Source organism: Primulina tabacum, chromosome 8, assembly GCF_025594145.1.
Source record: "Primulina tabacum isolate GXHZ01 chromosome 8, ASM2559414v2, whole genome shotgun sequence".
NCBI lineage: Eukaryota > Viridiplantae > Streptophyta > Magnoliopsida > Lamiales > Gesneriaceae > Primulina > Primulina tabacum.
Genome location: NC_134557.1, coordinates 4,344,316 through 4,365,131, shown reverse-complemented (window position 1 = coordinate 4,365,131; position 20,816 = coordinate 4,344,316). Strand labels below are relative to the sequence as shown.

Below are 20,816 nucleotides of genomic sequence, written 5' to 3'. Positions count from 1 at the left end.
ACAAAACCTTATGCTAATAATCCTTTGTACTTTTAGCTAGTTAAGTTGTACATTGGCGTGGCAGTAGCTTAAATATTCGTTTTTGTAGCAATTTCATCTTGTTTTGGCCTTCCCATTACTTGCTCACGCAAATCAAAGCAGAGAGGTTCAAGAACTCCATGGCTTCAATCTATTCAACCAACGGAGAAACTGATCAGGTTCTTATAATTAACTTATCTTGCTTGATTTTTTTGAAGCATTATTGATAATTTCCTGGTTATATTGTTATCTGCTTTTGTCTATTTAGCTTGAATTTTCTATTTATATTCGAAGTCTTATGTTGTTTCAGTTTCATTCTTTATTTTTTTATTTTTGAAATATTGCGGCAATATTTTTACTCATGATTTTTTCGGCAGGTTTTGGTGTAAGAGAAGTTTTCTGTGAGAATTTTCACACTGAACAGACCGAAGCAACTCAATGCACTTTCCTTTGAAATGGTATGACATAAGCGGTAATTATATGCTCATTATCTGCTCTGTGTAATTTTTAAGTGTTTCGGAAATTGAAACGATTTTGAAGAATCTGCTCTTCTTTTTTATTCAAATTTTGGAATATCATATTCGGTATTTCGGGAGCCTTATGTTTCTGATGTTTGTGTTTTCTTCTTATGCTGTTATTTTACATTCAACTAATCAAATTGTAAACTTGTTGGGATTGATCGCGTTCTGTAACTTGAGGAATATATGCACCAGCCAGCATTGTCTTTGTTCTTAATATGTTCAATCTTTTTCAAGTAACGTTTTCTTCTTCTCAATCCAGGTGTCCCGTTTGTTGGAGCTTTTTATCGCTTGCAGGGAAGATTCCACTGTTAAATTATTAATCTTAAAGGTAATTATCGATCAGCTATTCAGATTCTACTCCATTGGTTTCTGCCTATATGGCTATCAGTTTTGAGCCTGGTGAAATCAGAGGTATTTACACATATGGGCTCCATAGGTTTGGCGCTTCCAGCTTCCTATGCTTGTATCAGAAGCTTGTGGTACCTCCATTGGTTTTCTGCTTGTCTGAAGGCAGATACTAGCGTTCATTATCTTTTACAATTGGTTCTCTTTCCTATAAAAGTTCACTTCACTTTGATTTTTAGTAAATCTGAAAATCAGGTCTTTTCTCCTATGTCAAATTGAATCTCAGTATGTTCAATCTAGTGGTGCCTTATAATCTAGTGGTGCCTTATTTTTTTGTAGGTTTATGCATGACCATTTAAGAAGGGGTAGATATTGTCTTATGTGAGCATCCATTTTGGCTGGTCTTAATTTTGTTAACTTCTACAGACAAGAAATTTGGAACAAGATTATTTTTGCACCTTGTGACTATGACATACAATCAGACAAATGTTGAACCCTAGAGTGGCAGTAATAAATAGGCCGGAACAAACAACATATTCTTCGAGTTATTTATGTTTCACCTGTGCTTTTCTGTAATATTTAATAAAAGGGCAAAGGGAGAGCATTTTGTGCGGGAGGTGATGTTGCAGCAGTTGTTCGTGATATCACTCAAGGTACAGACTTTAATCAATTAATTGTTAGAAACGAGGAACCAAATCCTTGAGTTCAATCAACTATGACCTCAGGTTGCAATCACTCAATTTGAGGTTTTCTAGTACAATGGAGTGCAAGAAAAATCTAATTTTTGTAGTGATTAAACTTGGCTCTGGATATATGTTGAGTCTGCATTTGAGTTAATGGGCGAATTAATCCACAAGCTTTTATTTCCTGATAGTGTTTATTGAATTCCTTTTATTTTGATTAGCCATTTCTGGTTTGTTGAACTCACCTGTCAGCACTCTACTTAGCAGTATGTTAGGATCCAATTATATGGTTGTTGACTCTTAATATTTATGTGAGCATCAGGTAATTGGAGGTCTGGTGCCAGTTATTTCAGAAAGGAATTTACTTTGAATTATGTGATGGCGACATACAGTAAACCCCAGGTGCTGACGGTAGAAAAAGATTTCCAGTCTTTTAAAAAAATTTAGTTAAATTATTTGTGGATATTAAGATGCTTGCAACTGTCATTTCAGTAGTCCTTATTGTTTATTTTGCAAATGTATTTGAAGGTTTCAATTCTCAATGGTATTGTCATGGGAGGAGGAGCAGGTGCTTCTGTACATGGTAGATTTCGTGTCGCTACAGAGAACTCGGTATTTGCCTATTCTTTTCATGATTTCACGGATTTCATGTTTTATCTCGATAATTTACAACCGCCCATGTTGGCACTTTATGTTTTGTCTTTTTGACTAAGAAATAGGCTAATTGTTGGTTTAATATTTAAATTTTCTGAAATCTATTTAAACGCTAGTCTTCAGATTTAAATAATGAATTTCCTTCAAGGTTCAACCTTTCCTGTTATATTCTTTATTACGTATTAGTAGCATTGTGTATGGCAGATTGCTTTTAGCTTTTATTTTTTCATTTGTCTTTATATTTGTTTACAACACAAATTCAGGCATGTGCCCTGATGGAATAGTGTGTTGTATGATAATGTTTTATAGCTATATTCCCTCGTTATCAAATTTATCATTTCTGTTGCTGAACATTATCATTTATGTATTAACCTTCTTGCAGCTTTTTTCCATGCCTGAAACCGCATTGGGACTCTTCCCTGACGTAGGCTCCTCTTACTATTTGTCAAGAATCCCTGGTTTCTTCGGTAAATTCTGTTATGCCCCTTTGCTTTTTCAGATGCCTTGTTTTGAGGTAGATACACCATATCTTTCATCCACATGTGGAGAATATTATCAAAGTAGATGTGGCTTACCTTCTACCTACTGTCAGATTTTCTTTGCCTCCCGATTTTGGCATAGAAAGTATCATCATGTGATTTGGTATTCAACATCAACTGCTTTGCTAAATGAGAAGCTACATTAACTTGCCTAAAACGGCAGATTTTAGAAATCGAAAAGTTGGATCAAAGAAAATGTGCTTTGTTCCACAAATAAACGAAATATAGAACATGACTTATAACACAACAATTTCTTGTGTGGCAGCACCTGCATTTTTTCAAATTACACTTGCTTAGGACGAAATTACTCTTAAGCTATACATGACATGGAAGTTGGATTTTTTCAATATTAGTCAATTTTTGGAGAGTTTCAGCTCAACCCTTGTACACCTATATCAAACTTCCCTCATACCCCAAAATTGATCTAGTTGGTCTCCTAGACTTGTATGAACAACCAACATCTGAATGTGAGTCCATGTAATATTTGTCACACTTGTGTTAAGTATATATGTTAACTGCTATTACCATCACTTAATGACTTCTTGGGGAATTCCCTGACAAAGAGTTTTTAAGTATTCTCATAAATGCCAACTAAAGTAGAGTAGACACTTTTAACAATTTTCTAAAATTTATTAAGCCCCAAGGACTTCTTATTAAATATCGTTAGTTCTATGATGTTCATTTTGCATGTTAGGTTTGATGTTCATAAGTTGGAGAAACTCATGAAGTGCTCCGTTTCTATTCCTGGGCAGATATGTTTCATCAATAATGTACATATATTCAAGAACTTGGAAGAATTATTATTGTTTTTGTGTGCATATTTACGTATCTAGTTGTTGTGCATATTTCTGGACGTCAGCTTGAACAATATATTTTTTTATTCTGTTTTTTGTGATATTAGTAGTCCTAATGTAATGCTTGTGTTGTTTATTTAACTTGGGAAAACAGAATCTTTGTTTGTTTCATATAATGTAGCGTTCCCTTTTTGCCAGGAGAATATGTTGGTCTGACAGGTGCAAGGTTGGATGGTGCTGAGATGCTCGCTTGTGGTCTAGCAACTCACTTTGTCCCATCAGAGGTATAATCACATCTCCAGCATTTAGTTGCGCTATCATTTATGCTAATTCAACCAATTCCAAGTATGCCTTTCATATGTTGCACAAAATCGTCATTATTTTGATTTATCTTTTATTATTGGACAGAGATTATCATTGTTAGAAGAAGCTCTGTGTAAAGCAGATTCTAGTGATCCAGCTGTCATCTCTTCTACTATCAGTCAATTTTCGCATGTACCACAATTGAAAAAGAATAGTGTTTACTACAGGTAATAGTGTTTGAAGTCTTTAGTGCTGGGATATGTTTTTTGGACTGGAGAAGTTAACCCCGCTTCCTAAAGATTCAACTCAAGAATAACGTAATCATTTAACAGCGACTTGTTAGTCTGCTATATTGTTATTTATTGATGGTGTGGGACTTGAACAAGTTGTTACCATTATGTGCTTTACCCTCAACTAAAAGTTTCCTTCATGTGTAACACTACCTAGAAGACGCAAGTTTGTGGATGTAATGGAAATTGATGCTTGTACATTTTTTTTCCATTTTCCATTTTCCATTTGTAGTCTGCGACACGTCTTTTGGTCGTTGCTTAACTTTACTGTTTCTCTAGTTTATGCTCGTGAGTCGTAACATGTAAATACTGACTCTGTTGTTTTTATTTTTTGAGTGCTTAAAAGTTATCCCTGCCTATGTAAACATCATTGGATGAAGTTTTCCTCAAGAGTTATTGACTTGATACTTTATGTTACTCTTACTTACCCTTTTTACATTTTTGTTAAGGATCTTTATCTATTGTATGCTAAACATCTTAGAAATTTTGCATTTGGCTAAGCCACTCTTCTTCATCTTTTTTTACATCTGCAGGTTGAACATCATCAATAAGTGCTTTTCCCGAAGAACAATTGAGGACATTATAGGTTGCCTTGTAAGTTGACATGAGATATCAGATTTATTTTGTGCCCCTTGCCATGGAAACATTGATTTTTGTCAGTTTCGGACCCTTATTTACTTTCACTTTTCTAGGAGATAGAAAATAATGAGAAGGATGAGTGGATCACTTCCACAATTCAGACATTGAGGAAAGCTTCTCCAACAAGCCTTAAAATTTCTCTCAGATCGGTAGGGATCGGTGTGCATGTTGATTCTACTATGCCTTAGTCGCACCCCATGTTCAAAATTTAACACTTTTGAACATCTTTAGAACCTTGATCTTGAGTCTTCAAGCAGTTGCCTGATGACTCTTTTAAAAAAATGTTTAAAGAAAAATAACAATATATTAGCAAATTTTGGATGCTTCACAAAGCGTTTCTCAGAATAAGTTTGTTTTATGCAGACTTAGATCTTGAATTCTCCATGTTTTTCAGACTGGTTTGATATCTGTTACACGGAAAGCCATCATAAATGACCTATAGAAATACTTTTTATGCTTCAGAAACTGCTCGTGATTACCTTCATTAATTCACTATAAATCTTTGTAAATTTTCTTCGTAAGGTGATTCAGCTGAGATTTTTTTGTACCCGCTTGAAGTTATATGGACTTAAGTTTTTGCCTTTCGAATATCTTTTGTTGTTTTCTGGTGAGGCCTGAGGCTTGTCATAGTAAAATATTTGTGAAGAGCTCAATATTATTGATAGCATACTACCGACTCAGACATAACACTCAAATCCATGAAAGTAGAAGAATTTGACCATGGAAAAAACTTTGGAGGATAGGAGTTACGATATTCAAAGGCCTGATATTTTTACCTGTTTCATTGGCAATTCTCTTCAAGATTAGAGAAGGGCGACTCCAAGGCGTGGGTAAATGCCTTATCCGAGAATTCAGAATGGTTTGTCATGTCGTGCGGGGAGAAATTAGTAAAGACTTTGTCGAGGTACAATAAAAACTAACTCCTCCTTTTCCTCTATGTATGTTGCCTTTTGACAAAAAATAAAATATTCTCCAAATTCAGGGTTGCAGAGCTATGCTACTGGACAAGGATAGAAATCCTAAGGTACATTGTTACTTCCCCATCCTCGTCTTTATATATATAAACACATGACAAATAAAAATGGATGTGAACTTTCTGCTGTTTACTGAGATATTCTTTTCTTCTTTCTCTCGATCTGATTTTGCAGTGGAATCCTGCCAAGATAGAGGACGTGAGCGAGGAAATGGTGGATCGATACTTCTCCAGGCTAGACAAGGATGACTGGGAAGATTTAGAGCTCCCTGTAAGATCAAATTTAACTGCACATGCCATTGCCAAACTTTGAAATGTTAATCGCAATGGTGCCACACCTACCTAAGAAGAAGGCATTGGAACTTTTAGTTTAGATTATGGACAATAAATGGAAAAAGCCATTGCCAACTTTTGTGGTATCTGCACTTATACAGATGATTTTATTGATAGATGAGTGTTGTTTCTTTAAAAAAATTTATACTGTCGACAACTAGTCCAATTACATTAATAAATTTGTGCACAAATGTTGCAGTGAAATTTCTGGAGGATTTTATTATTGGTGTGTGCGTAGTGATTTTCAAGAATTGGGTGGATAACATGGGTACGTGGTTCCTTGTTCCCTGAAATAAAAAATTTCATTAAATTTTATTCATTGGTTATCATAAAATCTCTCTTCCTGTCCAATTATTAGTAAAATTGTCGAAACAGGTTAGGTTCATCGGGTTGATCATAGAAAAAAATAGACGCTTTGTTTGGGTTGCGTGTTGAGGCGAGTCGGCTTGGCCAGCCAGTTTCTTAAAAAATTAAAATTTCTAATTAAACATTAAATTTTTGTTAATTGTTGCATCAAGATTCAATATACTTACATTTAAGACTAGTATTTGATTCTTTTTTATTGTTTAATATTTTTTCCTTTTTATAACTAAGTTTGTCTTTATATTATTCATATTGTTTGGATAAGTGGTTTTTTTACTCAAAATATAAACAGTAGCATTGAGATGTTACAGATTTGTTTGATTGTGACATTTATGTAATGTTGGTAATATTTTTGTTTGAAATCTCAATTGACTTTGTTTTCATATTTTTAAATAAATTTTTTTTTTTTTTTTGTATTTTGGCCCGTCTATCCTGCAACGGGCAAGGTTTATTGAGATTTTTCAGTCCGAAAGATTGGTGGTCCGGCCGACAAGGTGTGCTGAGCAGGGTCAACCGGTTTGACAACTCTAAAAATAAATATTAGTACCAAGGCATTTAAATGTTTGCATTTTAACTAAATTTGTGGATTCAGCCGACATGCAAACATCTATTCCACCACCAGTTTTTTTTCTATTAATATTAATATAGTAAAACATAAATTGGTCTATGGTTTTTGTCGGGACCATATCAAAAATTTTGGCTCAACCATATTATCTATGATATTAAAAATATATATTTTTAGAAGAAATAAAATTCTTTAATTTTTTTATAAAAAAAATACAGATGAACATTAATTTTAATCTGACACTACCCATCCAGCCAAGACCTAGTTGGATACCTGCATCGTCCTAGCCATGAACAAAGCCGTATGGACCGTTTTTCTTCAGAATGACGAACACAAATTTGAAAGATTTTCATAGAGAGAGTATAATTACTAGTGTTTGTACATTATCTGTAAACATTTTTAATTGCAAGATTTCTCGATCTGGATCAAAGTTTTCAATATTTGTCTCTGTTATTAATCAACCACTCAAAAAAAACATTCACCTAATATCTACTATCTATCTACTACTATTATAAATATATGAGTTTGAATTGTGAGCTTACACTTTTATCTTTTTATTTATTTTATAATTTGTTATGTTCATTTGGTTTTTAAGCTATGTTAGTTTAATATGTTAATTAATAGTGTACTTAACTTTCATTTGTGAGTTTTCTTTTTTACCCTTTCATTTGTTTTATATTTTGTCATGTTCATGGAGTTCTTTAAGTCATTTTTTATGTTAGTTTAATATGATAATTAATATTGTACTTAACTCAATCAAATTAATTATTATTTTGATTTTACTTATAAATTTATCATAACGTTATATATTTATTACTAACATCTATTTTATTTTATTTTATTATTATAAATATGTGAATTTTATTTGTAAACTTACTATTTTACCGTTTTGTTTATTGTCATTTTTCATATTAGATTAATTTGATAATTAATAGTGTACTTAATTCAATCAAATTAATTATTATTTTGATTTTACTTTGTAAACTTACTATTTTATCATTTTTTTGTTTTATAATTTGTATAATGATCATGATGTTCTTTAAGTTATTTTCTCTGTTAGTTTAATATGATTATTAATAAAGCATTTAACTCAATCAAACTATTTATTATTTTAATTTTACTTTTATTTTTAAATTTAAATTTAATTACTTTAATTTATACAATGACATCAAATTAATAGAAAATCACTCTCATAATGTTTTACATTAAAAAATTATTAATATTACGAACATTAACGTAATAATAGGAAGACGAATGGAGATGAGTGACATTGAAAAAAATTAAATAATTAAAAAATATTGAGGTCATATAAAACATCTTCTTCCCATTTACAATAGGGATATTTTAAGACTACTTATGTATCAACAAATATATGTGATTGAGAGAAAATATTTGAATATAGGTGATTTCAATATAAACATTTAAGCTATTTAGTCAATTTTCGATATATGATGTTAAATAAATATTATCTATTAAATATATGATTTTCATTTGTAACCTTACCATTTTACCAATTTTTTTTTAACAATTTGTTATGTTCACGATGTTATTTAAGGCATTTTTATGTTAGTTTTATAATATCATTAATAGTGTACTTAACTCAATCAAACTAATTATTGTTTTAATTTACTTTTAAATTTAATTTTAATTACGAAATTTATACATTTCGATCAAATTCATGAAAAATATCTACCGTATTGATGATAGGTAATAATGGGCAGATGGAGGAATATGAGTCGAGTTGAATAAAAATACATTATTAATAAATATTAAGGTTATATAAAACTTTTTTCTTCCATTTAGAATAAAGATATTTTCAAACTCTTTATGTAGTCAATAGAGATATATGATTGAGAGAAATGTTTGTATGTAAGTTATTCCAAACAGTGTTTTTAAGCTATTTAGTCAATTTTTTTATATATGCTGCTAAATAAATATTACTAAATAATATGCTCCATTTGATCATTTTGTGTTCTTGCAATGAGATGGGTTTATAACACAACATTACATGTTTTGGTGTTATATGTCGTTTGTATTGATCATGTTGTATTTGGATTCCTTATGTGATTTTTTTGTTCACCGAAAGAAAATATAAAACAAAACCATATATCCCACAATAATGATTATTTTTTATTTTTTTCCATGAGATATTTTATTAATTCTTAAACATATAATGCATGTTTTCAGTTTGCTTAGATTACTTAGTTTGAAACGACTTAGAAAATATTAAAAACGGTGAGATGTTTCTTGATCATTTTTAGCTTATATATCAGAATATAAAGAGATAATATTTTTTTATTTATTGGGACAAATGTATTTCCATACTTCTGTCTATAAATCAGTATTCAAAATTTTTACAACATTATTATATTCCCTATTAAAATTTTTTTATTTAAATTGATTGAAGGTATTTGAATTTGAGTTTTTATGTGTTTGATTATATTATTTTTGTAGTATTATTTATTGTGAAATTAATAGGTGGACTAAAAAAATTAATGGATCTATGAGCTCTCTGGTGGACGACAACATGGATAAATTGTTAAAAGAGATAATATCGAGTATTTTTTTGTCATATGATTTTGTTATAATTAAATGATTATGCATGATTCTAAATTTTAATTGCATCACAAGTTAGCATATGTTTTGTCGTTGTCAGATATATTTTTTCAACGGTCTAATATTTTTCTTTGATTTAGGGAAAATTGTGTGACTTCATATTATATTTTTAATTCTCAAGGTTTTATTAAAGGATTTTTCATGTTGATTTTGAGGCACCATTTTTCTTTTGTGTGTTTTTTTAAAAAGTTAAATATTTATGAAACCATGATATTAATAAGGCGCTTTCTCTCTATTTGAAAAAAATATTTAAAAATTTATAAATTTTTTGAATAATATGAGTTAGTATTTAATTTGAGAGTGATTTATGCTTTTTGTTGCTCATATATACTTCAATTTCTTTGTTATTGTACTAAATAAATTATTTTTGAACTTTGAGTTATCATTTTTTTATGGAGGTTGTTTGTGTCATGAATTTTTTAAATTCATTTTGTTTAGTATTGTTGGCGCCAATTGATTATTCTGATATTCTATTATTTGTCTTGTTTGTTTATATGAAAATATGTATGAGAGTACACCAATAAAAGTCACATATTTTGGGTCTTATGTTCTACGAAGAGGGTAACATATGATTTCTGTGAATTAATTAATTTATTGGTTCTTCATACATGTAGTTAATAAATGAATCAAATTTTGAACAGAAAATTTATGACAAACATAATGGATGAAAAAAGCATGTTAAAAAAAATAATGTTGCGTATTATTATGTCCATATTTCTGTATGATATAATTCAAACACATTTTTTAGATATTTGAAATTATGTCTGACTAAGTGACAGAAAACATATACATATATATTTGAAGGCGTATTTAAAGCAAAATATTAAGATTAAAAATGATTCATACTTAAATTTGAACGCAGCACAATGAAGAAGAAATTAGAAAATTGTATGTGTAAATCTTTAAGGGTTATATAGTGATTATGTTGTTACTTCATGGTTTGCAACATATTGATGCCATATAATATATCAATATTTCTCAAAGAATAAACAAAAAGAAAAAAGTCTTCATTCAGAAAAAGAAATACATGAAAAAATGTGTATAATTCTCATTCTATTTTTAATGGTACGAGAACAATTCTAAAACTTTGTTGACACAATAGATCAATTTTGTGCATTTTTAGTATATTGGAACATTGAGCCGGTTGCACTTTATTTCTTCCAATATTATCTCGATAGATTTCGAGGTGGTAAGAGGTTGTTTTTGTCTATTATTTTAGTTAAAGTGGCTAACAAACTAATTCATGAGATATATGATGGTGACATAGAGAAATACTCGCCAAATAAATTCACTTAGCCGAATAGTGAAATTCAAATTGAATTATACAATATTTCATCAAAATTAATTGTCTATTATAAGATGCTCATTAAATCTAAACAATTGTATTATTAGATGAAACATTGAATAAGACAAATACTTTGATATATATATTTGAATTATATCTCATATACATATCTTAATTACGTTATTCGTATCCTTCTCAAGATTTTTAAAATATAATAATTATTTTGTATGTCGTTCCATGAATATGTTGGGTGCAATAATTGTCCCTACTTGGTAGAGCGATTGAACCGTGATGCTTGAGCTGCTGTGCAGTTTAAAAGATTTGAGTTGCACCATTACCACCAGCTATAGCTTTTGGTAAAGCGCTTGCAATTGGTATCAGAGCAAAGGTCACGGGTTCGATTTCCATTGATTGTAAGGAATGCAATTATTGGGAGGGAGATTGTTGGGTGCAATAATTGTCCCTGCTTGGTAGAGCGATCGAACCGTGGTGCTTGAGCTGCTGTGCGGTTTAAAAGATTTGAGTTGCACCATTACTACTAGCTATAATTTTTTGGTACAACGGCAAGCGCTCGGTCCTACAATATAAAAAATATTATAAAACAAAATGTAAACTCGATAGAATAAAATTTGTTTTATTTATGAGATTGAAACTATATCATCCTCAGGATATGATGCACGCAATCATTGTTCCAAATCTTCTAAAAAATGAAGAACGAAATGACTTTCCTGAATTGCGTCAAATTAAACAATGACACAGTTCTAAGATATAGTCATTTGAAAAGATTTTCAAGTTTTTCTCACACTGATTGAGAAATAATTGTTTAAAATGTATTAAAATTATAGTTATATGTTGATAATATTGATACTAAATATATAAAAATGATATTACAAATATCACGATGTTTGAAGAAATTACAGCACCATTCATTGGTTATGTTGTTGAAGAATATATATGTTATACATACTTTTTGTCACAAGTAAAAATCAATCACGACTAAAATAACATTTATTCTTATGAGTTATAGTTGATGACTGTCAAAAACTGAAAAATCATTCAACAATAAAATAAATATTTGGAAAATAATATTACTTGATAAAAACAATGTAGAAAACCGAAAAAACGTCCTGATAGGGAAGTAAACTACGAGCATGTCATATCCCAGATGAGGATTTTAAATAACATAATAGATGTTAAAGACGATCATATATATACTTGCTGAGTATATCAAAATGGTTATATATGTATTATAACAAACTACGACAAAGAGTTGTTAAGTTATCAAAATCAACCAAGAAGTATATTGAAAAGTGTGTCATGTGGATCATATAACTTCTCCGATACATATACCGACTATGTTCTCAATCTAAACCCTAGCAATTCTTCCGGCAACTGTCCACGGCGACCGTTTCGCACGGAGTAAAATCTCATCTACGACGTTGCATCGAGGTAATAATGAATCTTTTCTCACGAGTTGCGATTCTGTTCAGGCCCACAATGTTAAAAATTGGTGAACCGCGTCGAATTTTTTGTGCATCCTGCTTCCGTTTCATTATTTGATTTGATAGAGTAAAAGATAATTTCTTGTTCGAACCGATACGAGTCTGTGTGGAAGAGATACGTGCTAGCGGGAGATTCGGACAGGTGAAAAGGTTTGACTGAAAGGATCAAGAAAATGGTATATTTTGATTATATGGCTTAATTGCGTCGAATGGCAAGGTTTGGGTGGCTTGTGTTTCATGTGAGACGCTTATGGCCAGATGAAAAACAGTGATTGGGTTACACCCGTTTATTTGGTCTAGAGCAGCTTAAATTTATCTGGTTTAGTTATGTCTTGTGGTGAATCAGTTAATTTGGTAGACGCATTCGTTTGGCTAGATAGTTGTTCATAATCAGAGCACAGGAATTATGCACGATCCATTCAATACAATTCAGAATTTCATTCTGCAAACTCGCTAAGTTTCTTTTCTGTTTCATTTTCTTTGTTCTCCTTCACTGCATATCCCAATCTAGCTGATGCCATACCTGCAATGATGAAACTGAAAACAGGATTTAATTGCAAATGCCACTTAACATTGTTTATTGGCTGAGGCCCTGAGGGATTAGCATAGATTCGACCCGCATCTTCATCTGTGGTCAGATGATAACTGGTTGGCGTGGGGAAGGAATGATTGTTTAGGGAGAATGGAGACGGTGTTGGCTTCACTCTTTGCATTTGCTATATCTTGCCTCGAGCTTTATATATTACTGATATATTGGGAACTAAATCATTTGGATATTAGGTTCTCCATTTGGATATGTATCGCTGTTTGTCTGGTAAAACAATTATATTATTTGCAAATGTATAGGTTCGAGTATGAAATATAGAGGTGCACGGGGGTTCTATTTTCCTAGTATATATATATATATATATATAGGAAGACAACCCAAAAGTGCGAATCATGAGACTACCCTTATATTACATTATATTATAGAGATCTAAATGAACTAAGACATTCGTGAGCTATCCGGAGCTTGGCTTGGTACAAAGCTTGTTCGAGTTTGTTTGTTAATCTTATTGAATCGAGCTCAAGCTTAAAGATTTTGGCTCGTTAGCTCGCGAACCAGTTCACGAACTCGAACTTGGCTCATTTATGTGAATCGTGAACTCGAACCCAGCTCGTGTTTGTTTATATGGCTCTCAATCTCTAAATATCATATGAATGTTTTGTTTTGTTTATATCCTAAAAAAACAAATAAAATATGATCCAAATGTTATAATGGCATTGCCGCATTGATATATTTAGGAAAATTAATTAAATAAATATATATTATCAAAAGAATTCAATATATATATCTATATATATATATATATATAATAAATGTTATCAGAACATGCGCGCAAATATATATCTCTTTGAACAAAGATTTCTTATATATATTATATATACAGTCTGTCTTAATATATATATATATATATCTATCGATCAAATTATATAAGATGTTCAACGATTTCAGCCGTGCCTGCAAAATACATGTATATCGATCAAATTATATAAGATGTTCAACGAATTCAATATATACATGTATACAATGTAATAATTCCATTGTACTTTTCGCTAGTTAAGTTGTACATTGGCGTGGCAGTAGCTTAAATATTCGTTTTTTAGCATTTTTTCATATTGTTTTGCCCTTCCCATTACTTGCTCACGCAAATCAAATCAGAGAGGTTCAAGAACTCCATGGCTTCAATCTATTCAACCAACGGAGAAACTGATCAGGTTCTTATAATTAACTTATTTCGCTTGATTTTTTTGAAGCAATATTGATAATTTCCTGGTTATATTGTTATCTGCTTTTGTCTATTTAGCTTGAATTTTCTATTTACATTCGAAGTCTTATGTTGTTTCAGTTTCATTCTTTATTTTTTTATTTTTGAAATATTGCGGCATTATTTTTATTTATGATTTTCTCGGCAGGTTTTGGTGGAAGAGAAGTTTTCTGTGAGAATTTTCACACTGAACAGACCGAAGCAACTCAATGCACTTTCCTTTGAAATGGTATGACATAAGCGGTAATTATCTGCTCTGTGTAATTTTTAAGTGTTTCGGAAATTGAAACGATTTTGAAGAATATGCTCGTTCTGTTTTATTCAAATTTTGGAATATCAGATTCGGTATTTCGGGAGCCTTATGTTTCTGATGTTTGTGTTTTCTTCTTATGATGTTATTTTACATTCAACTAATCAAATTGTAAACTTGTTGGGATTGATTGCGTTCTGTAACTTGAAGAATATATGTACCAGCCAGCTTTGTCTTTGTTCGGATTATGTTCAATCTTTTTCAAGTAACGTTTTCTTCTTCTCAATCCAGGTGTCCCGTTTGTTGGAGCTTTTAATCGCATGCAGGGAAGATTCCACTGTTAAATTATTAATCTTAAAGGTAATTATCGATCAGCTATTCAGATTCTACTCCATTGGTTTCTGCCTATATGGCTATCAGTTTTGAGCCTGGTGAAATCAGAGGTATTTACACATATGGGCTCAATAGGTTTGGGGCTTCCAGCTTCCTATGCTTGTATCAGAAGCTTGTGGTACCTCCATTGGTTTTCTGCTTGTCTGCAGGAAAATACTAGCGTTCATTTTCTTTTACAATTGGTTCTCTTTCCTGTAAAAGTTAACTTCACTTTGATTTTTAGTAAATATGAAAATTCAGGTCTTTCTCCTATGTCAAATTAAATCTCAGTATGTTCAATCTAGTGGTGCCTTATTTTTTTGTAGGTTTGTGCATGACCATTTAAGAAGTGGTAGATATTGTCTTATGTGAATATCAATTTTGGCTGGTCTTAATTTTGTTAACTTCTACAGAAAAGAAATTTGGGAAAAGATTATTTTTGCACCTTGTGACTATGACATACAATCAGACAAATGTTGAACCCTAGAGTGGCAGTAATAAATAGGCCGGAACAAACAACATATTCTTCCAGTTATTTATGTTTCACCTGTGCTTTTCTGTAATATTTAATTAAAGGGCAAAGGGAGAGCATTTTGTGCGGGAGGTGATGTTGCAGCGGTTGTTCGTGATATCACTCAAGGTACAGACTTTAATTAATTAATTGTTAGAAACAAGGAACCAAATCCTTGAGTTCAATCAACTATGACCTCAGGTTGCAATCACTCAATTTGAGGTTTTCTAGTACAATGGAGTGCAAGAAAAATCTAATTTTTGTAGTGATTAAACTTGGCTCTGGATATATGTTGAGTCTGCATTTGAGTTAATGGGCGAATTAATCCACAAGCTTTTATTTCCTGATAGTGTTTATTGAATTCCTTTTATTTTGATTAGCCATTTCTGGTTTGTTGAACTCACCTGTCAGCACTCTACTTAGCAGTATGTTAGGATCCAATTATATGGTTGTTGACTCTTAATATTTATGTGAGCATCAGGTAATTGGAGGTCTGGTGCCAGTTATTTCAGAAAGGAATTTACTTTGAATTATGTGATGGCGACATACAGTAAACCCCAGGTGCTGACGGTAGAAAAAGATTTCCAGTCTTTTAAAAAAAATTAGTTAAATTATTTGTGGATATTAAGATGCTTGCAACTGTCATTTCAGTAGTCCTTATTGTTTATTTTGCAAATGTATTTTAAGGTTTCAATTCTCAATGGTATTGTCATGGGAGGAGGAGCAGGTGCTTCTGTACATGGTAGATTTCGTGTCGCTACAGAGAACTCGGTATTTGTCTATTCTTTCCATGATTTCACGGATTTCATGTTTTATCTTGATAATTTACAACCGCCCATGTTGGCACTTTATGTTTTTGTCTTTTTGACCAAGAAATAGGCTAATTGTTGGTTTAATATTAAAATTTTCTGAAATCTATTTAAACGCTAGTCTTCAGATATAAATAATGAATTTCCTTCAAGGTTCAACCTTTCCTGTTATATTCTTTATTACGTATTAGTAGCATTGTGTATGGCAGATTGCTTTTAGCCTTTATTTTTTCATTTGTCTTTATATTTGTTTACATACACAAATTCAGGCATGTGCCCTGATGGAATAATGTGTTGTATGATATTTTATTGCTATATTCCCTCGGTATCAAATTTATCATTTCTGTTGCTGAATATTGTCATTTATGTATTAAACTTCTTGCAGCTTTTTTCCATGCCTGAAACCGCATTGGGACTCTTCCCTGACGTAGGCTCCTCTTACTATTTGTCAAGAATCCCTGGTTTCTTCGGTAAATTCTGTTATGCCCCTTTGCTTTTTCAGATCTCTTGTTTTGAGGTAGATACACCATATCTTTCATCCACATGTGGAGAATATTATCAAAGTAGATGTGGCTTACCTTCTACCTACTGTCAGATTTTCTTTGCCTCCCGATTTTGACATAGAAAGTATCATCATATGATTGGGTATTCGACACCAACTGCTTTGCCAAATGATAAGCTACATAACTTGCCTAAAACGGCAGATTTTAGAAATCGAAAAGTTGGATCAAAGAAAATGTGCTTTGTTCCACAAATAAACGAAATACAGAACATGACTGATAACACAACAATTTCTTGTGTGGCAAGCACCTGCATTTTTTGAAATTACACTTGCTTAGGACGAAATTACCCTTATGCTATACAGGGCATGGAAGTTGGATTTTTTCAATATTAGTCCATTTTTGGATAGTTTCAGCTCAACCCTTGTACCCCTATATCAAATTTCGCTCATACCCCAAAATTGGTCTAGTTGGTCTCCTAGACTTGTATGAACAACCAACATCTGAATGTGAGCCCATGTAATATTTGTCACATTTGTGTTAAGTATATAGTTAACTGCTATTACCATCACTTACTTGATGACTTCTTGGGGAATTCCCTGACAAAGAGTTTTTAACGATTCTCATAAATGCCAACTAAAATAGAGTTGACACTTTTAACAATTTTCTAAAATTTAATAAGCCCCAAGGACTTCTTATTAAATATCGTTAGTTCTATGACGTTCTTTTTGCATGTTAGGTTTGATGTTCATAAATTGGAGAAACTTGTGAAGTGCTCCGTTTCTGCTCCTGGGCAGATATGTTTCATCAATAATGTACATATATTCAAGAACTTGGAAGAATTATTATTGTTTTTGTGTGCATATTTATGTATCTAGTTGTTATGCATATTTCTGGACGTCAGCTTGAAAAATATCTTTTTATTATTCTGTTTTTGTGATATTGGTGGTCCTAATGTAATGCTTGTGTTGTTTATTAACTTGGGAAAACAGAATCTTTGTTTGTTTCATATAATGTAGCGTTCCCTTTTTGCCAGGAGAATATGTTGGTCTGACAGGTGCAAGGTTGGATGGTGCTGAGATGCTCGCTTGTGGTCTAGCAACTCACTTTGTCCCATCAGAGGTATAATCACATCTCCAGCATTTAGTTGCGCTATCATTTATGCTAATTCAACCAATTCCAAGTATGCCTTTCATATGTTGCAGAAAATCATCATTATTTTGATTTATCTTTTATTATTGGACAGAGATTATCATTGTTAGAAGAAGCTCTGTGTAAAGCAGATTCTAGTGATCCAGCTGTCACCTCTTCTACTATCAGTCAATTTTCGCATGTACCACAATTGAAAAAGAATAGTGTTTACTACAGGTAATAGTGTTTGAAGTCTTTAGTGCTGGGATATGTTTTTTGGACTGGAGAAGTTAACCCCGCTTCCTAAAGATTCAACTCAAGAATAACGTAATCATTTAACAGCGACTTGTTAGTCTGCTATATTGTTATTTATTGATGGTGTGGGACTTGAACAAGTTGTTACCATTATGTGCTTTACCCTCAACTAAAAGTTTCCTTCATGTGTAACACTACCTAGAAGACGCAAGTTTGTGGATGTAATGGAAATTGATGCTTGTACATTTTTTTTCCATTTTCCATTTTCCATTGGTAGTCTGCGACACGTCTTTTGGTCGTTGCTTAACTTTACTGTTTCTCTAGTTTATGCTCGTGAGTCGTAACATGTAAATACTGACTCTGTTGTTTTTATTTTTTGACTGCTTAAAAGTTATCCCTGCCTATGTAAACATCATTGGATGAAGTTTTCCTCGGGAGTTGTTGACTTGATGCTTTATTTTACTCTTACTTACCCTTTTTACATTTTTGTCAAGGATCTTTGTCTATGGTATGCTAAACATCTTAGAAATTTTGCATTTGGCTAAGCCGCTCTTCTTCATCTTTTTTTACATCTGCAGGTTGAACATCATCAATAAGTGCTTTTCCCGAAGAACAATTGAGGACATTATAGGTTCCCTTGTAAGTTGACATGGGATATCAGATTTATTTTGTGCCCCTTGCCATGGAAACATTCATTTTTGTCAGTTTCGGACCCTTATTTACTTCCACTTTTCTAGGAGATAGAAAATAATGAGAAGGATGAATGGATCACTTCCACAATTCAGACATTGAGGAAAGCTTCTCCAACAAGCCTTAAAATTTCTCTCAGATCGGTACGGATCGGTGTGCATGTTTATTCTACTATGCCTTAGCCGCACCCCATGTTCAAAATTCAACACTTTTGAACATCTTTCGAACCTTGATCTTGAGTCTTCAAGCAGTTGCCTGATGACTCTTAAAAAATGTTTAAAGAAAAATAACAATATATTAGCAAATTTTGGATGCTTCACAAAATGTTTCTCAGAATAAGTTTGTTTTATGCAGACTTAGATATTGAATTCTCCATGTTTTTCAGACTGGTTTGATATCTGTTACACGGAAAGCCATCATAAATGACATATCGAAATACTTTTTATGCTTCAGAAACTGCTCGTGATTACCTTCATTAATTCACTATAAATCTTTGTAAATTTTCTTCGTAAGGTGATTCAGCTGAGATTTTTTGTACCCGCTTGAAGTTATATGGACTTAAGTTTTTGCCTTTCGAATATCTTTTGTTGTTTTCTGGTGAGGCCTGAGGCTTGTCATAGTAAAATATTTGTGAAGAGCTCAATATTATTGATAGCATACTACCGACTCAGACATAACACTCAAATCCATGAAAGTAGAAGAATTTGACCATGGAAAAAACTTTGGAGGATAGGAGTTACGATATTCAAAGGCCTGATATTTTTACCTGTTTCATTGGCAATTCTCTTCAAGATTAGAGAAGGGCGACTCCAAGGCGTGGGTAAATGCCTTATCCGAGAATTCAGAATGGTTTGTCATGTCGTGCGGGGAGAAATTAGTAAAGACTTTGTCGAGGTACAATAAAAACTAACTCCTCCTTTTCCTCTATGTATGTTGCCTTTTGACAAAAAATAAAATATTCTCCAAATTCAGGGTTGCAGAGCTATACTACTGGACAAGGATAGAAATCCTAAGGTACATTGTTACTTCCCCATCCTCGTCCACATGACAAATAAAAATGGATGTGAACTTTCTGCTGTTTACTGAGATATTCTTTTCTTCTTTCTCTCGATCTGATTTTGCAGTGGAATCCTGCCAAGATAGAGGACGTGACTGAGGAAATGGTGGATCGATACTTCACCAAGCTAGACGAGGATGACTGGGAAGATTTAGAGCTCCCTGTAAGATCAAATTTAACTGCACATGCCATTGCCAAACTTTGAAATGTTAATCGCAATGGTGCCACACCTACCTAAGAAGAAGGCATTGGAACTTTTAGTTCAGATTATGGACAATAAATGGAAAAAGTCATAGCCAATCTTTTGTGGTATCTGCACTTATACGGATAATCATAATTCATATTGATAGATGAGTGTAGTTCCCTAAAAAAAAATTATACTGTCGACAACTAGTCCAATTACATTAATAAAATTTGTGCAAAAATGTTGCAGTGAAATTTCTGGAGGATTTTATTATTGGCGTGTGGTGATTTTCAAGAATTGGGTGGATAACATGGGTCCGTGGTTCCTTGTTCTCTGAAATAAAAAATTACATTAAATTTTATTCGTTGGTTATAATAAAATCTATCTTCCAGTCCAATGAGTAGGTCTCTTGTGAGACGATATAATGAATCTTTATATGTGAGACGGGTCAAGTCTACTGATATTCACAATAAAATGTAATAATCTTAGCATAAAAAGTAATATTTTTTCATGGATGACCTAAATAAGAGATCTCGTTTCACAAAATATGACCCGTGAGACTATCTCACACAAATTTTTGTCATGTCCAATTATTAGTAAAGTTGTCGAAACAGTTTAGGTTCATCGGGTTGGTCATAAAAAAAATAGGCGCTTTGTTTAGGTTACGTGTTGAGACGGGTCGGTTTGGCCAGCCAATTTCTTAAAAAATTAAAATTTTTAATTAAACATTAAGTTTTTGTTAATTGTTGCATCAAGATTCAAGATACTTACATTTAAAGTATTCATTTTGAGAATTTAAGACTTGTATTTGATGTTTTTTTAATGT

At 32.1% G+C, this 20,816-nt stretch overlaps 2 protein-coding genes and 1 long non-coding RNA gene across 5 annotated transcripts; 2 read left to right on the top strand and 1 right to left on the bottom strand.

Moving 5' to 3' along the window:
• Positions 1-36: 36 nt before the first annotated feature.
• LOC142553141 (3-hydroxyisobutyryl-CoA hydrolase 1-like) lies at positions 37-6,407 on the top strand. Its single transcript, XM_075663164.1, has 14 exons — positions 37-197; positions 396-476; positions 799-867; positions 1,474-1,537; positions 1,890-1,969; positions 2,096-2,179; positions 2,604-2,688; positions 3,753-3,838; positions 3,963-4,084; positions 4,681-4,741; positions 4,840-4,935; positions 5,589-5,690; positions 5,769-5,810; positions 5,935-6,407. The coding sequence occupies exons 2-14, from the start codon at positions 474-476 to the stop codon at positions 6,070-6,072; spliced, it is 1,032 nt and encodes a 343-aa protein (XP_075519279.1). The 5' UTR covers positions 37-197; positions 396-473; the 3' UTR covers positions 6,073-6,407.
• Positions 6,408-12,258: 5,851 nt separating this feature from the next.
• LOC142553140 (3-hydroxyisobutyryl-CoA hydrolase 1-like) lies at positions 12,259-20,244 on the top strand. Of its 3 annotated transcripts, XM_075663162.1 has the most exons (15): positions 12,259-12,370; positions 14,126-14,181; positions 14,380-14,460; positions 14,773-14,841; positions 15,430-15,493; positions 15,846-15,925; positions 16,052-16,135; positions 16,559-16,643; positions 17,710-17,795; positions 17,920-18,041; positions 18,638-18,698; positions 18,797-18,892; positions 19,542-19,643; positions 19,722-19,763; positions 19,874-20,244. In XM_075663162.1, exons 2-15 carry the CDS (start codon positions 14,143-14,145, stop codon positions 20,009-20,011), a joined length of 1,149 nt encoding a protein of 382 aa, XP_075519277.1. In that variant the 5' UTR covers positions 12,259-12,370; positions 14,126-14,142; the 3' UTR covers positions 20,012-20,244. The 3 variants fall into 3 exon arrangements, with proteins under 3 accessions (XP_075519277.1, XP_075519275.1, XP_075519278.1); XM_075663160.1 differs by lacking the exon at positions 12,259-12,370 and having other exon boundaries at positions 14,009-14,181; XM_075663163.1 differs by lacking the exons at positions 12,259-12,370; positions 14,773-14,841 and having other exon boundaries at positions 14,009-14,181.
• On the bottom strand, positions 12,429-13,820 carry LOC142553143 (uncharacterized). The gene is made up of 2 exons (XR_012821906.1): positions 13,114-13,820; positions 12,429-13,068 (listed from the first exon to the last, which is right to left on the bottom strand). It is a non-coding gene; the product is annotated as an uncharacterized LOC142553143 (long non-coding RNA).
• Positions 20,245-20,816: the final 572 nt, after the last annotated feature.